This window comes from Emydura macquarii, unplaced genomic scaffold, assembly GCF_026122565.2.
Source record: "Emydura macquarii macquarii isolate MOO-44397 ecotype Brisbane River unplaced genomic scaffold, CSIRO-AGI_Emac_v2 contig_3470, whole genome shotgun sequence".
NCBI classification, from domain to species: Eukaryota; Metazoa; Chordata; order Testudines; family Chelidae; genus Emydura; species Emydura macquarii.
Window position 1 is genome coordinate 6,140,401 of NW_027133607.1, and position 16,976 is coordinate 6,157,376.

The following is a 16,976-nucleotide window of genomic DNA, read 5'->3' on the forward strand; positions in this document are numbered from 1 at the left end:
ATTTTACTTCAATTGCATGTCACTGGAAAATTCCTTTGACGTGTATGATATTTGTATATCAACCAACTTATATTGCTTTATGACCGAGTAGTTTGCAGCGCTTTCACAAATTGTGTGTCTTGAGAACCTAAGATATGATCTTTATCTTTTATATAAAAATAAACACACGCACGCACACACACAAACCTGTAAATTCTTAACTGCAGAGAAACAGAGTTTCTCCAAAACATTCTGCTAATTACTTGCAACAAACCTTTCAGTATCAACAAGTGAACAGATTCCGTATCTTTAAGACAAACAAGGGTATTATAACTCCATCCCTTGTGCAATATTGCTCAACCAATGTGACTGCCCCAGAAACGGATCACCAGGGATGGCTCTGTGGGTAACATTACACCAGCTGTCTGGGGATTGGGGGGAGTAGTGAAATGCCATGATTGCTATAACCCATTGGGAGACAGGCAATGGGAAACCCCTGGCCTTGGTCCACAGGGGCCAGTAGGTTCATTTGATCTTACATAGGTTATTTCAGAAACTAATTTGCCCTTAGGAGCTCTCTCTCTAACACCAAATCAACACTATGCTAATTGGATGGATTAGCAGCTGCAGCATCAACGGGGAAAGCTGGAACCAGTTCTCTTGGCCTCGCCTCTTCCTCTGCTATTGAACAAGAGCTGGCAAGACAAAACCAAACATGAAGCCCTAGAAAGCTCAGGATGGCTTGGCAGACTCCAATTAGTCCCAGGTGAAAAACTGAGGCTCTTGAGCAGAGCTAGTGGCAAGGCCATGCGCCTGCAAGGCATGGGAGCAATGTCTGAGTGCAGTCCGGCCCCTTCATTTCCCAGGATGCATGGGATTTGGAAGGGGAGGGAGGCTGGCGTTCTCAGCTCAGAGCCGTTGCTCACTGGTGACCCTTCTAGTCTGAACAGGAGTCACATGAGCAGCATTACGGGGAGTCACATCTAGTTCTCCTTGCAAGAGGGACAATGGAATGAGAGAGATTTCTGCAGGGAATGGATACCGCAAAACAAATAAAAAGGCAGAAGCATTTCCTGGGCTAGTGCAGCTCTGCACTCACTGCATGGGGAAAGCTGCCTCTCGAAAGGACACTTAGTTGGCTGACTGCTGATCCCAGCCCCTGGGCTCCCGCACTGCTCTCACACCCATTCTCCCTTAGCTACTGTATGCAGAACATTATTCACATTTAGTAAACATGGAACAAAAGGCAGCTCTCCAAGGTTCGTGTCGGCAGCTCAGCTTCCCTCCTCTTATTCTTTACTCTAAAAGGATGCCTTTGGTCTCCACCACACTATAAAAACAAAAGCCTTCCAAGCCTGTTTGCCCTGGTTTTCTATTCTCTCATATAAAGTGACCTGCAAAGGAGAGAGAAAAAATGAGCTTGTGCCTTATTTTGCTTCTTATGATACACAAAGAAGGTCTGAGAGTGATGGGAGTGTGGTTTATTTAAAAGAAAATAATGTTTTGTCTGGAACATTTGTAATTCAGGGCTCAAGCGCCATTATTTTTTACTAGCAGACACTATAGGCTGCTGGAGAATTAGCCAGGTTATTGTGACATCACAGATAACAGGGAAGTGAAAAGTTATGGTGGAGGGGGAAATTATTTTTATTCAAAATGTTTACAAACTACTTAGTGTGTTTTTGGCTGAGCCCATTTCATACATGTCTGAACACACAGCTGCAAGAAAAAGCTCTTATTGATGATCACAACCTCTCCCCCTTTAATTAAGGACTGAAACAGTTCCCAATGTACATATCTTGGTCCTCCAGGGCAGACAGGACCAGACTTGACTTGCCTGATATTTCTGAGGCATTCTAAAGTAAAAAGCAAGAAGAAGATACCTGCGAGCAAGTGATTCTTCACCCTGCTCCATATAACCTATCCACACAAGCTGTAACAGGGCATCACTAATGCCTCCCCTCCTCCACCCCTTTGGGGTTTACTTCTTTCCACAAAGGAAATTCAAAATGAAACAACACAAAATCCAGCCCAAGTCTTCTTCACAAGCTTGGCAGCTTCCAAGGTTCCTCCATGAGGACTGGTCGGTACACATCTTAGTTCTCCACAGTAGAGAGCCGCGCCCACACCCTTTTGTTCTGATGTGGTAACAATACACCACACTTTGCACCAGGAACATCCTCCGGGTCCGTTATTCAGGCAAACACTGCCAGCCTGTTCCTGCATCGTAGTAGGGGACACAGAGCCCATTTTAAGCATTGGAAGGTCATCTTTAATGGCTCTTGGTAGTTTAAGAATAAAACACCTGCCAAAACCACTGGTAAAAAGTCTTTCAATCTGGGCTTTAGCTTCAGAAGACAAACATCAGTGCCGCAAATAATAAATTACAGCAGCTGTTACAATACAAAGCCATGGGCATGCACAGTTCATTTGGAGGGGTGCCTAGTAACTTTGGAAGGGACTTAAGCTCAGATATCATAAAGAGAGTATTTATTTATATGGAGTTAACCATGGTTACCCAGTAAACACAATGCTTATTACCTTTCAAACACAGCTCTTCTTTCATAGAAGTCCCTCTTCTTTTGCATAAACATACACTCAGCCTGATCCAGATAAAGCAACCACTAACTTCCATTCTAGGTTTGCGGTAAAAGCATGTCTGGTCACATTGCTTTGAAGGAACATCTCCAAAGCATGAATCATGTTTCTTAACAACCCCACAATACCAGTAAGTTCTTCCTCCCCAGCGCACACAGACATCCTGTGATCAGCCATTTAATTAGACATAGCCAGAGCTGGAAAAGTTTGTATTTGGATCTACACTATACCAAAGCCTAAAGGTGGCTAGACTCATGGTATGTTCTGGCATGTGCAACATTAGGAGAAGGTTTGATCCCTCGGTCATGTCAGCCAAATCCCTCAGAGCTGAAGTGCAATCTTGCACCAACCAATACAATTCACAAAATAGGTAACGTGCACCAGGCCTACAAAACCCACTCCACGCATCTCGAAATAGCCAGTCTCCATAGCAACTAGCAGCACTGTCCTAAGACGACCACGTTGGGCCAGGCCTACCTTTTTCAGCTTGCCACTCTTGGTGCCCACGAACGCGAGTGAATGGTTCTTGTAGACGTAGGCGATCACGGATGTCATCCTGTCCCCATCTTCAGTGAAGATGGGGAGTCCTCGCACCATCTCTGATACTCCCAGAGGGGCGTTCATATCCAGGCCGCAGAAATTGTCATCAATTGTTAACAGCTGTGAAGAGAAGCAGGGGGAGAGAGAGATTAAGAGAGCGAGCATGAAGCCATTGAACATGGATTAACAACACAGGAGCACCTAGGGGACCCCAACCAAGATCAGGGCCCCATACCAGATGCTGTATAAACACTTAGTAAAAGACAGTCCCTACCCCAAAGATCATACAGTCTAAAGAGGCAAGACAGACAAACAGCAGGAAGGCAAACAGAGGTACAAAGAGATGAAACAACTTGCCCACTGTCACACAGCAGGTCGGTGGTAGAGTCATGCATAGACCCCAGGTCCGCCTGCATTCTAGTCCAGTGCCCTACCCACTGGAACACTACCCCCCTCCAGTCGGCAAGACGATTGGGTTTATCATTCATGACCTAACAACCAAGCTCATGATCTGTTAAGAATTTCAGTTTAAACATTCCCAGCTTGTGTCTGAAACAGAGAATGAACATAAACCACAAGGGACTCATTTCCCAGACTTGAAGAGTTCTGTGTAGCTTGAAAGCTCATCTCTGTCATCAACAGAAGTTGGTCCAACAAAAGATATTACCTCACCCACCTTGTCTCTCGAAGGGACTCAGAGTCAGGACTACTGAGTTCTACTTCCACTTTCCCAATCACACAATGTCAAACCAGTTAACCTCTTTGGGCCTCAGTTTCCCCTCTGTAAAATGGATGTCACGAATGCCTATCTGCCTCACAGGAGGATTGTGAGGAGGATTATTAACTCATTAAGTGTTTGTAAAGCACTTTGGGCCCATGGAGGACATTATGTAACTGGAGCTCTGCACTGGCTCTCTCTTTCCAAGTGTTGGAGGCATCTGTAAAGCCCTAATGACCTGAAAATCTGCCCTGCCAACTTATACACCTTCACAACCACTATGATCTGCTGGGCTGCTACTTTCTCTTCCTGGACTTGAACTCTTCAGGACTGGCAGCAGAGGACATTCATATTTGAAACTCTGTCCCCTAGACCGCAAAATGGACAGCCATCAGAGTACAAAGGAAGCTGTGAATGCATTTGGTTTAGCATATGGGTAGGCTTCTTTGGTGGTGCATCCTAGAACATCAATAGGTAACGTATATGCTGCTTTGGTGGAGGCATCTCTTCTACTCTAGCCCTAGGAAGCATGGTTTGGCGGGGAGGGCTTTGGGACTGGAACTTAGGAGACCCTATCCTGTTAACAGAAGTGCTCTCCTTTAGCACCAGTAGTAGCAATCTGTGCTTTTGCCCTTCTATCAGTTCTGGTGTTGTGACGTTCCAGTTGGTCATGGTGAGCTAGCTGGTGACAAGGATGCAACCCTAGATGGCCACAGTGTGGTGTATAGTAGCACATTTGTCAAGGCAATAGGTTCTATGAACCTGATCCATCAAGTCACTTTCGCATGTACTGGACTGAGGCCTATAAGAGTTAATTAAATAAGTGCACAGTATGTCTATCTAATTTTCTTAGATCAATAATAATTGATCATGAGCATTACCATTACATTTGCTTTATATTTGCTCACATCTTCCTTGACACATGGCTAGAAACTGCTGCTCCTTACTTGAGTTCCCTAGCAATAAAAGCCTACAGTTAATCAGCTTCGTCTTCACCTTGCAATTACAGGGAAAGATGATTTTATTGAATGGGAGGGTAATGTGTCCTAAAAATAGTTATAAATATACAAAGCCCCCAAAGTATTCAAAGAGCCATTAGAAAAGAACAGCAAGATCTGAGCTCCAGCCTATTAGAATCATTAATCTCTGGAGAGCTAAAACACCAACTCAGAGAGCAGCCATGGATCAAATCCAAGGACTCCATCAGTCACAGTTTGGATGCTACTAGTTTACACGCTGGTAGACAATTTAGCATAAAAGGTATATGTCCAAACTACAAAGGCCAAATTCATCCTTTATGTAACAGAACTGTACCCTGTAGAACTCCATGAAGCTAGATACGATTGGGACCAAAACCCTAGTAGAATTTGAACAAAGGCTGTATATTTATATGGATGGGAACATCAACAGTTACATTAGATAGGATACGAAATATGACAGGGATATAAATCATCATTCTTCAGGGCAACAGCCAATCACTAGCTGTGTGGGGTCAGGAAGAAACAAACTATGAGTTGATTATTCAATAGCTGTCTGCTGTTGGGTTTCTTTCTGAAGCATCTGGCACTGACTATTGTCAGAGACAGGACAACAAGCTACACGAAGTGCTGGTCTGAGGTAGAATGGCAATTCTTATGTTCTTATGTTTTTGCACCAAAATTCACTTGCAATTAGGCCCAGTTTGACCAGAACCATTAGCAAAACTTGCTGTTAACCTGATTGGTGTTTCACATGTGTAACAAAGCCAGGCCCACATTCAGCCTGACTCACTTATCAGACAGACAGAGGGAAATGGATTTCAGAATCAGGGTGGGGAGGAGACATCCCATGCTATTGGTGTGAAAAAAAATCCCCCTTTTCTTCTCATGGCTTTGAAGAAAGAAGGGGGAATCTATTCAACCTCTACAAAGATGCATTTCATTAATGGGAACCATGACACTTCACCCTGATCCAGTGTAGGAAACCCCACCCAAGACATCAAGGCTGGAAGGAGGCAAGCACTGAGAGGTGAAGGCTGGTCAGTATGTGATCCTTAGACATCAGGCCCAGGCTTTCCTCATATAACTATCTATCAGAGTACTGCACTCACCTCACTGCAGCAAACCCTGACCAATCGGGTTGAAAGAGGTTAAGGGCAGAAGGGACCATCATGATCCTCTCATCTACCCTCTTGCATGATGCAGACCATAGAATCTCATCCAGCAATTCCAGCACTGAATGCAGTAACTGCTGTCTGAGCTAGAGCACTCTCCCGCTGAACTGAGATTTAAATCTGCTCATCATGACTTATTTCCTTCTGCTCCAGATTGGACCTGGGCGGCACCAAGTGAACTTGCCTTTTGCATTGAAATCAAATAGAATTTCATGATTTTGTCCATTTTAGAGGCAAAACAAGGTGAAACCTGTTGATTTCATCCAAGATATTACAAGGAACACACCATAGTGCTCATGGGTACTTTTGAAGAGTGAAATCAGTGCTATCGTCCCCAGAAGAGGCAGCTGCAGGGCCAGAGCCCCCCACAATGTGATCAAACCCTACAGGATCACGTCTAGGGCCAGGTTTCGTTCAGTCTTCAGGGATCATTTGATCACTTTCTCTGCTGCGAATGCCAATAAGGCAACAATAGAAATACTTTTTGCAATGCAGGCAACTGTCTTGTGGGAAGAAGATCGAGGCCAGAAAGTGACACACACCACATGGTAATGATTTTCAGCGAACATGATTCTTTCTCCAGAATCAACTGCAGAGATACCTTCCCACACAAAAAAGCACCCTATCTATACCACCTGCACTTGAGGCTCTCAGCTATAGCGTTTATATCGTATACACTGCTAAGACAGCAATATAGCCGTCTCCTCTAGCAAAGAGAAACATTAAAGTAAATTCAGATTTATGATGGGGAGGTCAGGAGCTGCGAGTACAGGTTTATTTTTAATTCCAGGCACTCCTAAAGGCAATATAGAGTAGCCAAGCTAAACTCTCCAGAGCCTTCTCAGCTAGACAATTTTGTAATAACTACTTTAAAGAATGAAAACTGCAGCTAGCGTATTAACGCACGTGGACTGCCAGATGTTCCAGGATGGCTGTTGGCTGAATTAGGACATCTAAACGGAGCAAAAGGACAGATTAAGGGAATGGGAATAGGACCAGAGTTTTTCCCCTCTCAGTCGCTGTGTCAGTTTGAAAATCATATTACAAACTGAAGATTAATTAGAAGGGAAGACAGTCATGTGATTGAGGCATGGGACTGGACACTAGGAAATTGGGGTTCAATTCCTGGGTCTGACGCAAACTACGTGACCTGTGGCAAATCACTGAATCTTTTTTTGCTTCAGCTCCCCACCTGAAAAACAGGGATAATAATAGTACCCTCCATGGGGTATTGTCAGGATAGATTCATTTGTAAGGTGCTCTATAGATCTGAAACACTGTCATGTGAAACAGTTGGCAGTTCCCCATTAAATGAGCAAGGAGACAGGACTGTCCTCTAAACCCTAGAAGCTACCTCTCCAGTTCAGGGCTGATGGACATTGGCAGGAGAATTAGGGAAACTCTCGTTGCCTCGGTTTTCATTGTCCCCATTCCATGGATGGATAAACAGAGGACTGCAGTTTCCAGAGCTGCCAACGGGACAAGCTGGCTGAGCAGTAGAGTCACTTATGAAATCAGGAGGATGTGCGAAGAATAGTTTGATTTAATGAAGGATTCTGGCAGGACCCTGACACTTCCTAGATGAAGCCCATTAAATAAACAGCTCCAAGCTCTCCTGGAAGAATGACTTTGCTGGGCCAACTGTGGCTCGTGCCTGTCTCTGCTCTCATTGGGGGTTTTCAGGGCCTCTGAGAACTTGAATCTCAGCAGAGGGATTACTGCTCTGATGCGCCTCTTTCCACAACTGCATCTGATCCCACAGGCAGGAGAAAACAACTTGGCCGAGCTGGTGGGTTTAGGTGCCAGATACAGGAAACTGGCCTGAACAGGGTTATGATAAACCTCAATTGTCCTTTAAACATCTGCTTTAGCTTCGTGTCTCTAAACAGAACATGGCCTAATCCATATTTTGGGGAAATCCTAGATACAGGATTAGCCATCCCCAGCTCCTCCTTGCTTTCACTTTGGCAGTGTCTCTCCCACAAATCAAAGCACTGTGCAGCAGAAGAGCCTTTTTCCAGGGATCTTAACAGTCTCCAAAGCGATCCCAGAGATTCATTGGGGATCAGGCTGTCCCCAGTGGCCAGGTCTTGCTTTTGATTTACAGCTAATACCTAGAAGTCCCTCTCTTTATACAGTGGCAGGTTTTTGGCTACTCGTGCCAGTTGTCACAGGCTTGGCTGCAGCAGATCGCTGCGTGCACACACATACTTAGACTCTGCATGCTGCCAGCATAGTCAACCCAGATAGCCGATGGAAATAAGAATTCAGCAGCAGAAGCATGGGTTGAAATACAGTAGTAACAACAACCCAAATGCATGGTTTCCGCCTTCAGCACCCCCACTATAAAAATTGCTCTGGCACCACCAATCATAAGGCATTAGGTTTTTGCAAGCAGATAACAGATGTCTCTTCCATTGCCTGATTTCAAGACCTTTCCAACAGAGAGAAGCGTAGGCTCCCTACAAAAGTAGCAAAATGTCTAACTTGGGTGGATATTTAAACAATAGACAGGACAGAAGCTCTAGGAAAATCTGTTATTGGGAACTATGGACTGGAGGGTCGAGCAGGTCTGTTCCGTCTTGTGGGCTAGAGAGATAGAAAACCTAGGCCACTAGCCGAAGAAAGCATAGCCCACCAACCAACCATTCTCTTCAGCAGCTAATATGAGGCGAATGACACCCAAATCCATCGGAGCCCTTCTATAAAGGAACTCTGTGATATAGTGGAAGCGGGACTGGGAGCCAGCATTTGGCATTACATTATAATTACAGACGGCATTTAGCTCATGCAACCACAGCAATGCTTACTGTGCAATTACATGTCACTACATACAAATGACAGTGCAGTTACAGTTACTTTACCAATTACAGAGCAATTGCACACACTATGCTAAGAGGTTTTCACCTGTAATTCAGGAAGGAAACAAGTGGGGGAAGGAAAGGAAAGTTACTCAGATTGATTGGGATTTGAACAAACACTGGGTTTTTAGGCCTGTAGTTTAAACATAAATTCAAGGACTGGGGGCAAGTTTTCAGAGGACTGTAGAATCCTAACACAGCACATACTGGTGTTTATGTTACGGCTGTGCTCCCAGCATGCACGGCGTTGTGCAAATCTATCCCATGTATCTCACACTGTAAAAACTACAATTTCCTGAAGAGGAAGCTGCATTTCTTCTGGAGGCCAACAGGTTTCCTTCAGTCTTCAGACCTTCTGCTAAATGGAGCTGGTCTGATTACTTGTTGTAAATAATAATTTGAAAGTCCGTCACAAGCCCATCCCGATTTCCTGAACGATTAATGTCTATGACGTATCTGAAGAGTTGTTTGGATGAACAATTCTCAGCCTACAGAGCGTTCGCAAACTCTTCACTCCAGCTATTTACTCTTCATTCTTTTTCATGCATGGTGTGCAATTGGGCACGAGTCTCACGGTAGTGGTTCCACTCCAGAAATGAAGTGGGAGCTGGCTCAGCAAAGCTAACAGGGAAGTAAGAAGCTGCGTTCTGCACCAGCTGAAGCTTCTGAATGGCTTTCTAGGCAGCACATTGCAATCATCCACTCTGGAAGTCACAAAAGCCAGGATAACTGGTGCTTTCCACAGCACAGAGGGGCATGGTCCCCTTCCAGCTAATCAGAGAGAAGAGGGCACTTCCAGTCTCCATTAAAAGTCAAGGGGTAGTTGACGATCTAGACAGATATAAGGTAACACCACCAGGTCAAGTATGTACCACCCATAGATGGGCTACAGAGATCACCTGTGCCCGACCCTCCAGATGCTTTCCCCTACCAAAGAGCATCATCAGAGAGCCTCAATCAATTCATTCTCAGCCATGGCTGAGAGCTTGGCTAGACAAAGCAGACAGGCTGCATTGCCTGAGCCTAGTGAAAGATGCAGAGCTGAGGTGGAAGCTTCAGGATGTTCTCTTAGTGGACAAGACATCCCCATTCCAAAACCCAAACGCTACTATTGCATCCGCAGAAAGGCCAGAGATCTGGGGCCAACTTTTCAGCAGCCAGGTCTCCCTTTGGCACGTACCATTTGCACCCGCAAAATAGACTGGCCTTGGAAGCCCAGCACATCAGGCTACCCAACCACAGGTGCAAATCAGGCTGTCAGAATGCAACTACCAAGACTTGTGCCTGCAGTTCCTTCGTGGGCATGAATTCTGCCAGAAGGCCAGATGGCACCTGCAAACTGGCTAAAAATATACCCCGAATGTGCAAGGAACCTGAATTCCCCATTCTTCCCTCCCCTGGAAGTAACCTCTGCCACTGAGAGGTCGAGATGCATACGACTGAAGCGTGGTGGGGAATAATGATCTCCAGAGCTTTCAGTCCAGTACTTTCCATGAGCTCTGAAGTTCACTTACAGGTTTTCACACCGGAAAAGATTATTGAGTGTAGAGAGTCTACCTTTGAAGCCGCTACGGTCTATTGAGTAAATATGCATTTAGGCATCTTTTAAAAAGTGAAGTATTGATCAGGTAAGTGCAACAGTGCTCCTGTAAGAGCATATTTCAGCAGCAAAGCTGGGTATTATACGTACGACAGACAGTGACACTTCATTTCCTTTAGTGCTGCAGCAATTGAGACTGTGGTGCTGTAGCTCCATCATGAAGAAGAAACGCCTCTTGCAAAAAGAAACTGTTCGGCATAAGCAGGAAGCTGCTTTTTAAAGAGGGAGAAGCCCAGTTATAGACAGCTGTTGCATTCCACCCCAGGCTGCACGTCTAGGATGGACAAAAGGATTCTTGTATGATTCACTCTTGTAAGGCACTCAGGTACACAGCACCTGGCAGGATTGAGTCCAGATGCCTCCCCAAAGCCAGAACCGGGAGAGATTCTCCGCTGAATAACAATTACTATAATTATTATTTTGTTATACAGACAAAATTATAATTTGGGCTACAAAGTGCTATGCATGCCAACGGGACTGTATAAATTAAACAACAATACTGCTTTGCATTCATATAAACACCTTCCAATGATCCCAGAGCTGTTAAAAAGCATTCATTAAGCCCACAACAGTTCTGGGAAGTTAGCTTAAGGATTACCATGAACAAGGTATATGTGCTATTGCCTTTTAACCGATACAAGCAAAAACAGCTCAGCTGTGTGTCAAAGGCCATATACTTCTAACAGGTAATAGAGATTCTCCTTTAGTTCAAGTACTGTGCTTTGGGGACAGGAAGAACTGAGTTCTCTCTGGCCTTACCGTCCAACTGAAGATGAATTTAAAGAACCCTAGTTATCTCTCTAAAAAAATAACCACTAGAGCCGTGGAAAGGAAAACTCCCATTTACTGCCTCTGTCTCTCCAGAGATCAGTACTTGAGAAACTCAGAGCATTCTTGTCAGCGCAGTATAAATTCACTCAAGCCATTAAGTCCAAACTCCTACTGCATCTAAAAGTGGGACTGTACTGTGGAAAGCAGCGGCAGCTCGTTTTAAGCAGTAATGCCATAACAATTACATGCTTGTGTTTCCTGGCTCAGACTCTTGACCAACAGACCTGATCCACTGGCAAGTGATGGGTCATTCCCTCATTAGTAGTAGGAATACATTTCATTAGTCCCTTCTGCTTCTCTCTCTGATTCCCCCTCTTTCTCTCTATACCCGAGTGTGCATCTGGATAATGTCACTTGTGTGCAGGATAAATCAGCTGAACAAATCCTATTATATTTTGGAACACTGACAGCGACATGGTAATGACATTGAAACAGGGAAAATACTGTGTTGTTGCTACTGATCTCATGTCACCCAAATGGACTAGCTGCTATGCCAGCTTCGTCACTGTACTAAGATGATAGAGGACTCAGTTTCCCTCACCAGAGCCACCATTTCTGGGATATATACATAGATATAGATACACCCACACAGGGGCTCTCTAGCCTCTCCTGTATGGAAAGCATTATTAACTGACCTACCTCCCCAATATCTCTACCACTGTGAGAGACAGGTCACCGACTCGCAACGGTTAACGGTTCCGAGATGTAAACAGCCAGGGGCTGGTGAAACCAGGAAGAAATGGGGTGATGCAGATGGCACTGTTATATCAATTGCACACATTCAGCAGAACCTGGGACTTAAACCCTGGTTTTTCAGCTCCAAACAAACAGCACAGCTGTCTAACACTGAAACCAAAGGACAACTTCTGGAGAGGGTGGGATTAGATCCCTTCATCCCTCTGTGTGGTCACTCACACACAAGCCCTGTATGTTCTATAGTATGCTGTCAGCGAAGGGTCATCTAGACAGACTTGCTACATCTCACATACCAAGAGTTTGGTTCTCTAGCAAAAACTGGAAGGCTGGGCTCTTCATTTTTGGTGTTTGTCCAAGTGAGGAGGAAGTAGGTAGCCTGCTCGAAGGAAGGCTGGCTGTGTGGCTCATGAACTAGACTAGAATACTCAGTATCTCTGGACTGACCTCGCAGCTCTCTCACAAGCTTCCTGTGTGACTTCAGGCAAGTTACTTAGCCTCTCTGTGCCTCAGTTCCCCCTCTGTAGAATGGGACCAATCATTCTGTCTTGTCTATTTACAGTGTAAACTCTTCAGGACAGAGATTGCCTCTTACCACAGAGCACCGAGTACTATGGGGCCTCCAGATTCTACTTCGGTAGTGATAACGAGTGGGGGTTTCTGTACTGTTTGGGTGAGTAGGAAGATTTGCTTTCTAGGAACTCCTGTGTCGGGTGCACTCTCATACGATGCATCGGGAGCATTGAAACATAAAATGAACCCACATGTTCTTCTTAGGACATTGCCAGAAGTTTAGCACACTAGCTGCTTCTTTAAATATTAAGGCCCAAATCCTGCCCTGACTTACACCCTAGGGAACTCCGCTGGAGGCAGGGAAGTGACAGGGAGCGTAAGTCAGTGCACGACAAGGCCCAGAGGGCAGAGCTAAATTCAACCGTGCCCTTGACCCCCTTCCTCAACAAAAAGGTTATTGTGCAGCCACAGCACGGCCGCCCCAGGTCCAGCGGTGCTTCAAATAGCAGCAGGCTTGTGTGGATAGCCTGAGTTCCTTTGCTTCTGGCTCTGGTAGGACTCTTGGATTCTGCTGCTTTTTTAAAAGGCTGTTACATAACGATTCCCTTGGGCTTGCAAACTTGCAAAGCAACAGCGCGTTGAGGCAACGCAAGGTCAGGCCTGGTAAGTGACTGTGCACTTGCTCTGTAAACAAGTGCAAGGCAATCATACGGAGCCCACAGCCAACGTAAGACTAGGCCACGTGCGAGAGAGACGCTCGGCCGTATATCAAGCAGCCTGGGTCCCTGGCAGCCGAAGCGACTAAAAATCAGCCCCTGAACAACAAATCTAATCAGTTGTGAGACATACGGCAAAGAGCAGCCTCCAGCTGCTGAGAAAAACTCAGCAAAGCTCTTCTCAGTGCAGACAGCAAGCAAGGGCGGGACTGCCACTTGGCACACGGGCAAGAGACCCTGCCTGGGGGACCAGCAGGTCACACCCAATGCAGCGTGAATGCCGCCTGGCGAGTAGGGGGCGAAGCGAGGGAGGGAGCCAAGAGACTGCCTGAAACATCCCAGACACAACAAGCCCAGTCAGCCGCCTTGGGCCTGGTTCCACCCTCAATGAACATTCTGTGTGAGCCGGGTCAAGAAGCAAGAGAGAAGCCAAGAGAGAATGGCACAGAGCGCAGGGTGATGGCAACCAGCCATTTAAAGGGACAGAAGTCTTAGAGATTTTTAAAATAAATATGTTTTAAAAGGGGGTTGGTCTGAAGCTTTTTTTTTTCTCTCTCTCTCTCTTTAAAAGTAATTGGGGGGAGGGGGCAGAGAGGACAGGAAGGAATTTACTTCCAAGGAATATTTGTTTTGCAGTGTTTCCAGTAGCCAGACTGAACTAGTTGATGATTCTTATTGGCATTACCACAGCATGTACATGTAACAAGGGCCACTTTCTACTGTGGATCACACTAGACTAGTTGATGCTGCTAATGCGTATCATTTCTATGTCATGAGGTCCTGATTCAGCAATGCGCTTGCTTTGATGAGAGTAGGTGCGTATGTGCTTTGCTGCATCTTGGCCATATAAAAGCACTTTCATCCATGAATCTTGAAAGGTCTTTACAGGACAGTTGTGGAGTACAAACTATGCAAATGAAATGTCATGTTAGTCTGGGCGTGACCATGCAAATACCAGTCTTCAGCCTTTAACCAAACCCCCTGTGAATTAGATGTTGCCAGAAACTTGAGCAGGACTCAGGCTAACTGAGTGCTTATGTGGTTAATCAAAATATTGTGTCCTCTCACCTGAGCGACCCGATTCCTTAATGCCTATTAAACATTACAAAGGCTTTGCCCAGGGCCACAGAACTCATCAGCAGGAGAGCTAGGACACACCCAGTTCTCATATCCTCTGCTCCACAGTGCCCCAGCTGCTGTGTCTATAACACCTCATGTTCAGCGCACTGTACATACATCAGCTAATTAGCCCGCCTGGCTACCTCAGTGGAGGGGTTAAGAATTGCTGGCCACATTTTATAGAGGAGGAAACTGAGGCACAGAGAGCTAAAGTTCCTGGCCTAAGGCCATACCAGGAGTCAGTAGCTCTAAATATCCATCCCTGTCCTCATTCTTCCAGAGCACAGAGATAATTAACAACAACGTGTAGTCCTTACATAGCGTGTTCCACCTAGAGACTCAGCGTGCTTTACAAAGCAGGCAAAGGTCAAATGGGGGGAGTTGAAGCACAGAGATAGGAAAGAACTTGTCCCAGGTCCCTCACCAGGGTCAAGGGTAGAGTCAGGAATAGTCCAGGACACCAGAGCGACAGTCCAGTGCCCTACCCATTGGACCACTCTGCCTGTCTGTGAGAGAGCTGTCAATCTACTCCAAGAGTCAACTGAGAACCACCACCAACCCCTGTCTCATTTCGTAGGCTCAACAGGTGTCCTCCATTCCCCACAACCTCTACTGGGACTGATTATATAAGCACAGAGTCTGACATAATAAGCCTCCTCTCGCCATGTACAATGAACTTTGCCTGCACAAGGCACTCTTTCTGGGCCTGTTACCTTTCAACATGCTGTACTGGGTAAATCTTTGAGTCCTTGCCTTGCCAGTGTCTTTAGAGGAGGAAATGAGGAGGGAGCTATAAAAGAACCACTCTTTGGCAAAATTTTAACCATCTAAATGATATCAACCCCCCATTAGACTCTTTCAAATTCCTGAGAGCAGCTCTCCCAGATCGGAGGGCAGAAACAGAAACTTTCAACATTGGAAACGGCCCCCCTCTTACGTGTGCTTTGCTGGGGGTTTATACATGCATAGATTCCAAGGTCAAAAGGGTCCAGTGCAATCTTCTAGTCTGCCCTCCTGTGTAACACAGGCAGGCCATAGAACTACCCCAAAACTATTCTTAGAGAAGATCTTTTAGAAAAACATCCAATCTTGATTTTAAAATGGTGAGTGATGGAGAATCCACCATGACCCTTGGCAAATTGTCCCAATGGTTAACTGAACTCACTTATACCTCTCTATGCTAGATTGAAGATATTTGTTCCCCCTGTAGATACATATCAGACTAATAATGTCACCCTTTAACCTTCTCTTTGTTAAGATTTGTATTTAGATACATTGAGCTCCTTGCATCTATCATTATGAGGCATGTTTTTAATCATTCTCATAGCTCTTCTCTGAAGCCAATTTATCCACGTCCTTCTTGAAATGTTGGCACCAGAATTGGACACAGTAGTCCAGCCGCAGTCATACCAGTGCCAAATATAAAGGTAAAATAACCTCGCTACTCCTATTCGAGCATCCCGTGTTGGTAACCCATATGGATTTAAGACAGTTGAAAAGGGTAAAAACTATGAGTAATGGAATGAAGCGGAAGGAGAATTTAAAGAAAGATAGGAGGAATATTTCTCAACAATGGGATCATGGAAGAGTCCCTAAGGTTATAGCTACGTAACAACGTCCCAGGTTACATGCTCAGCCTCAGACCCTGGTTCTATAAACATAATAAGCCTCTACAGGTTGAGCTAAAAGAGCAGTGTTACTCATTCAGAGGCAACAACGGACTCAAACTGCTCTACATAGCCTGTCCACCAAAGGGAGACACAGAGCCCCAGTGTGCTAGCGCAGGTTACATCTGCACTGGGGAAATTTACCCAAAATATTCCCACTAGTGAGTAGTTACGTGAATTAGTCCCCGTCAGAGTGAGTAAGGTGCTCAACCCATATGAGTGCAAGAATCACATATGCAAAATGCAGATGCCAGAACCCCATTCTAAACTGTTCATAAACTGATCCAGTTGTTGTCCTGGTGTGGATCACACAATCTGATGGTATGGGGTGGTCACACCACCTCACACATCGGAGGTCCCAGATCTTTAATATGGAAGAAGCTTTCCATCCATTTTTCAAAAGGGAATGGGTTCTTCCTATGCATTCAATAAAAGTTTTAGCTGTAAAATAATCCACCACCACTGCCCTAGACTTCTCATTTCATGGAGACTAAAAAGGTGAAAGTTGTGGCAAGAGGCCACACAAGGCATTGCTTTTGGTGCTAAACCACTTTTCTCTAAGCTCTGGAATTGGCTGGCACTTCCTACCATACCTCCACCCATCGGTACCGAGGAGTCTATTTTGCAGAACACTCCGGGAGGGGAATCCTGGGAACAACTGACTAGTAAATGGCAGTGCTGTCCAGTAACCAGGGACATGGGACAGATTCAGGAGACCGAGTGCTAATCTCAGCTGGGCAATGACCTACCCAGTGATGTTGGGCAAGTCGTGTTTCTCTCTGCTTCAATTTCTCCATCTGTAAAATGCGGATAATGATATTTCCTTTCCCCAGTAAAGTACATTGAGATCTTTAGATGAAAAATGCAGTGTAAGAACCTGGTATTATTATCGCTAACACAGGTGTGCTCCCAACAAAAGCAGAAATCCAAATTGACAACCCATTGAAGGGTGGGGGAGGAAGACGAACTGTAACACACTAACATTCGCA

The 16,976-nt window shown here is 45.3% G+C and overlaps 1 protein-coding gene across 2 annotated transcripts in view; it reads right to left on the reverse strand.

The window, feature by feature from the left end:
* PLXNA4 (plexin A4) overlaps positions 1-16,976 on the reverse strand; it is a 583,803-nt gene that overhangs the window by 543,323 nt on the left and 23,504 nt on the right. For both annotated transcript variants that reach the window (XM_067534998.1, XM_067534999.1), the window contains exon 3: positions 3,055-3,237. In XM_067534998.1, the coding sequence (XP_067391099.1) occupies positions 3,055-3,237 (183 nt within the window). The remainder of the gene's footprint in view (positions 1-3,054; positions 3,238-16,976) is intronic.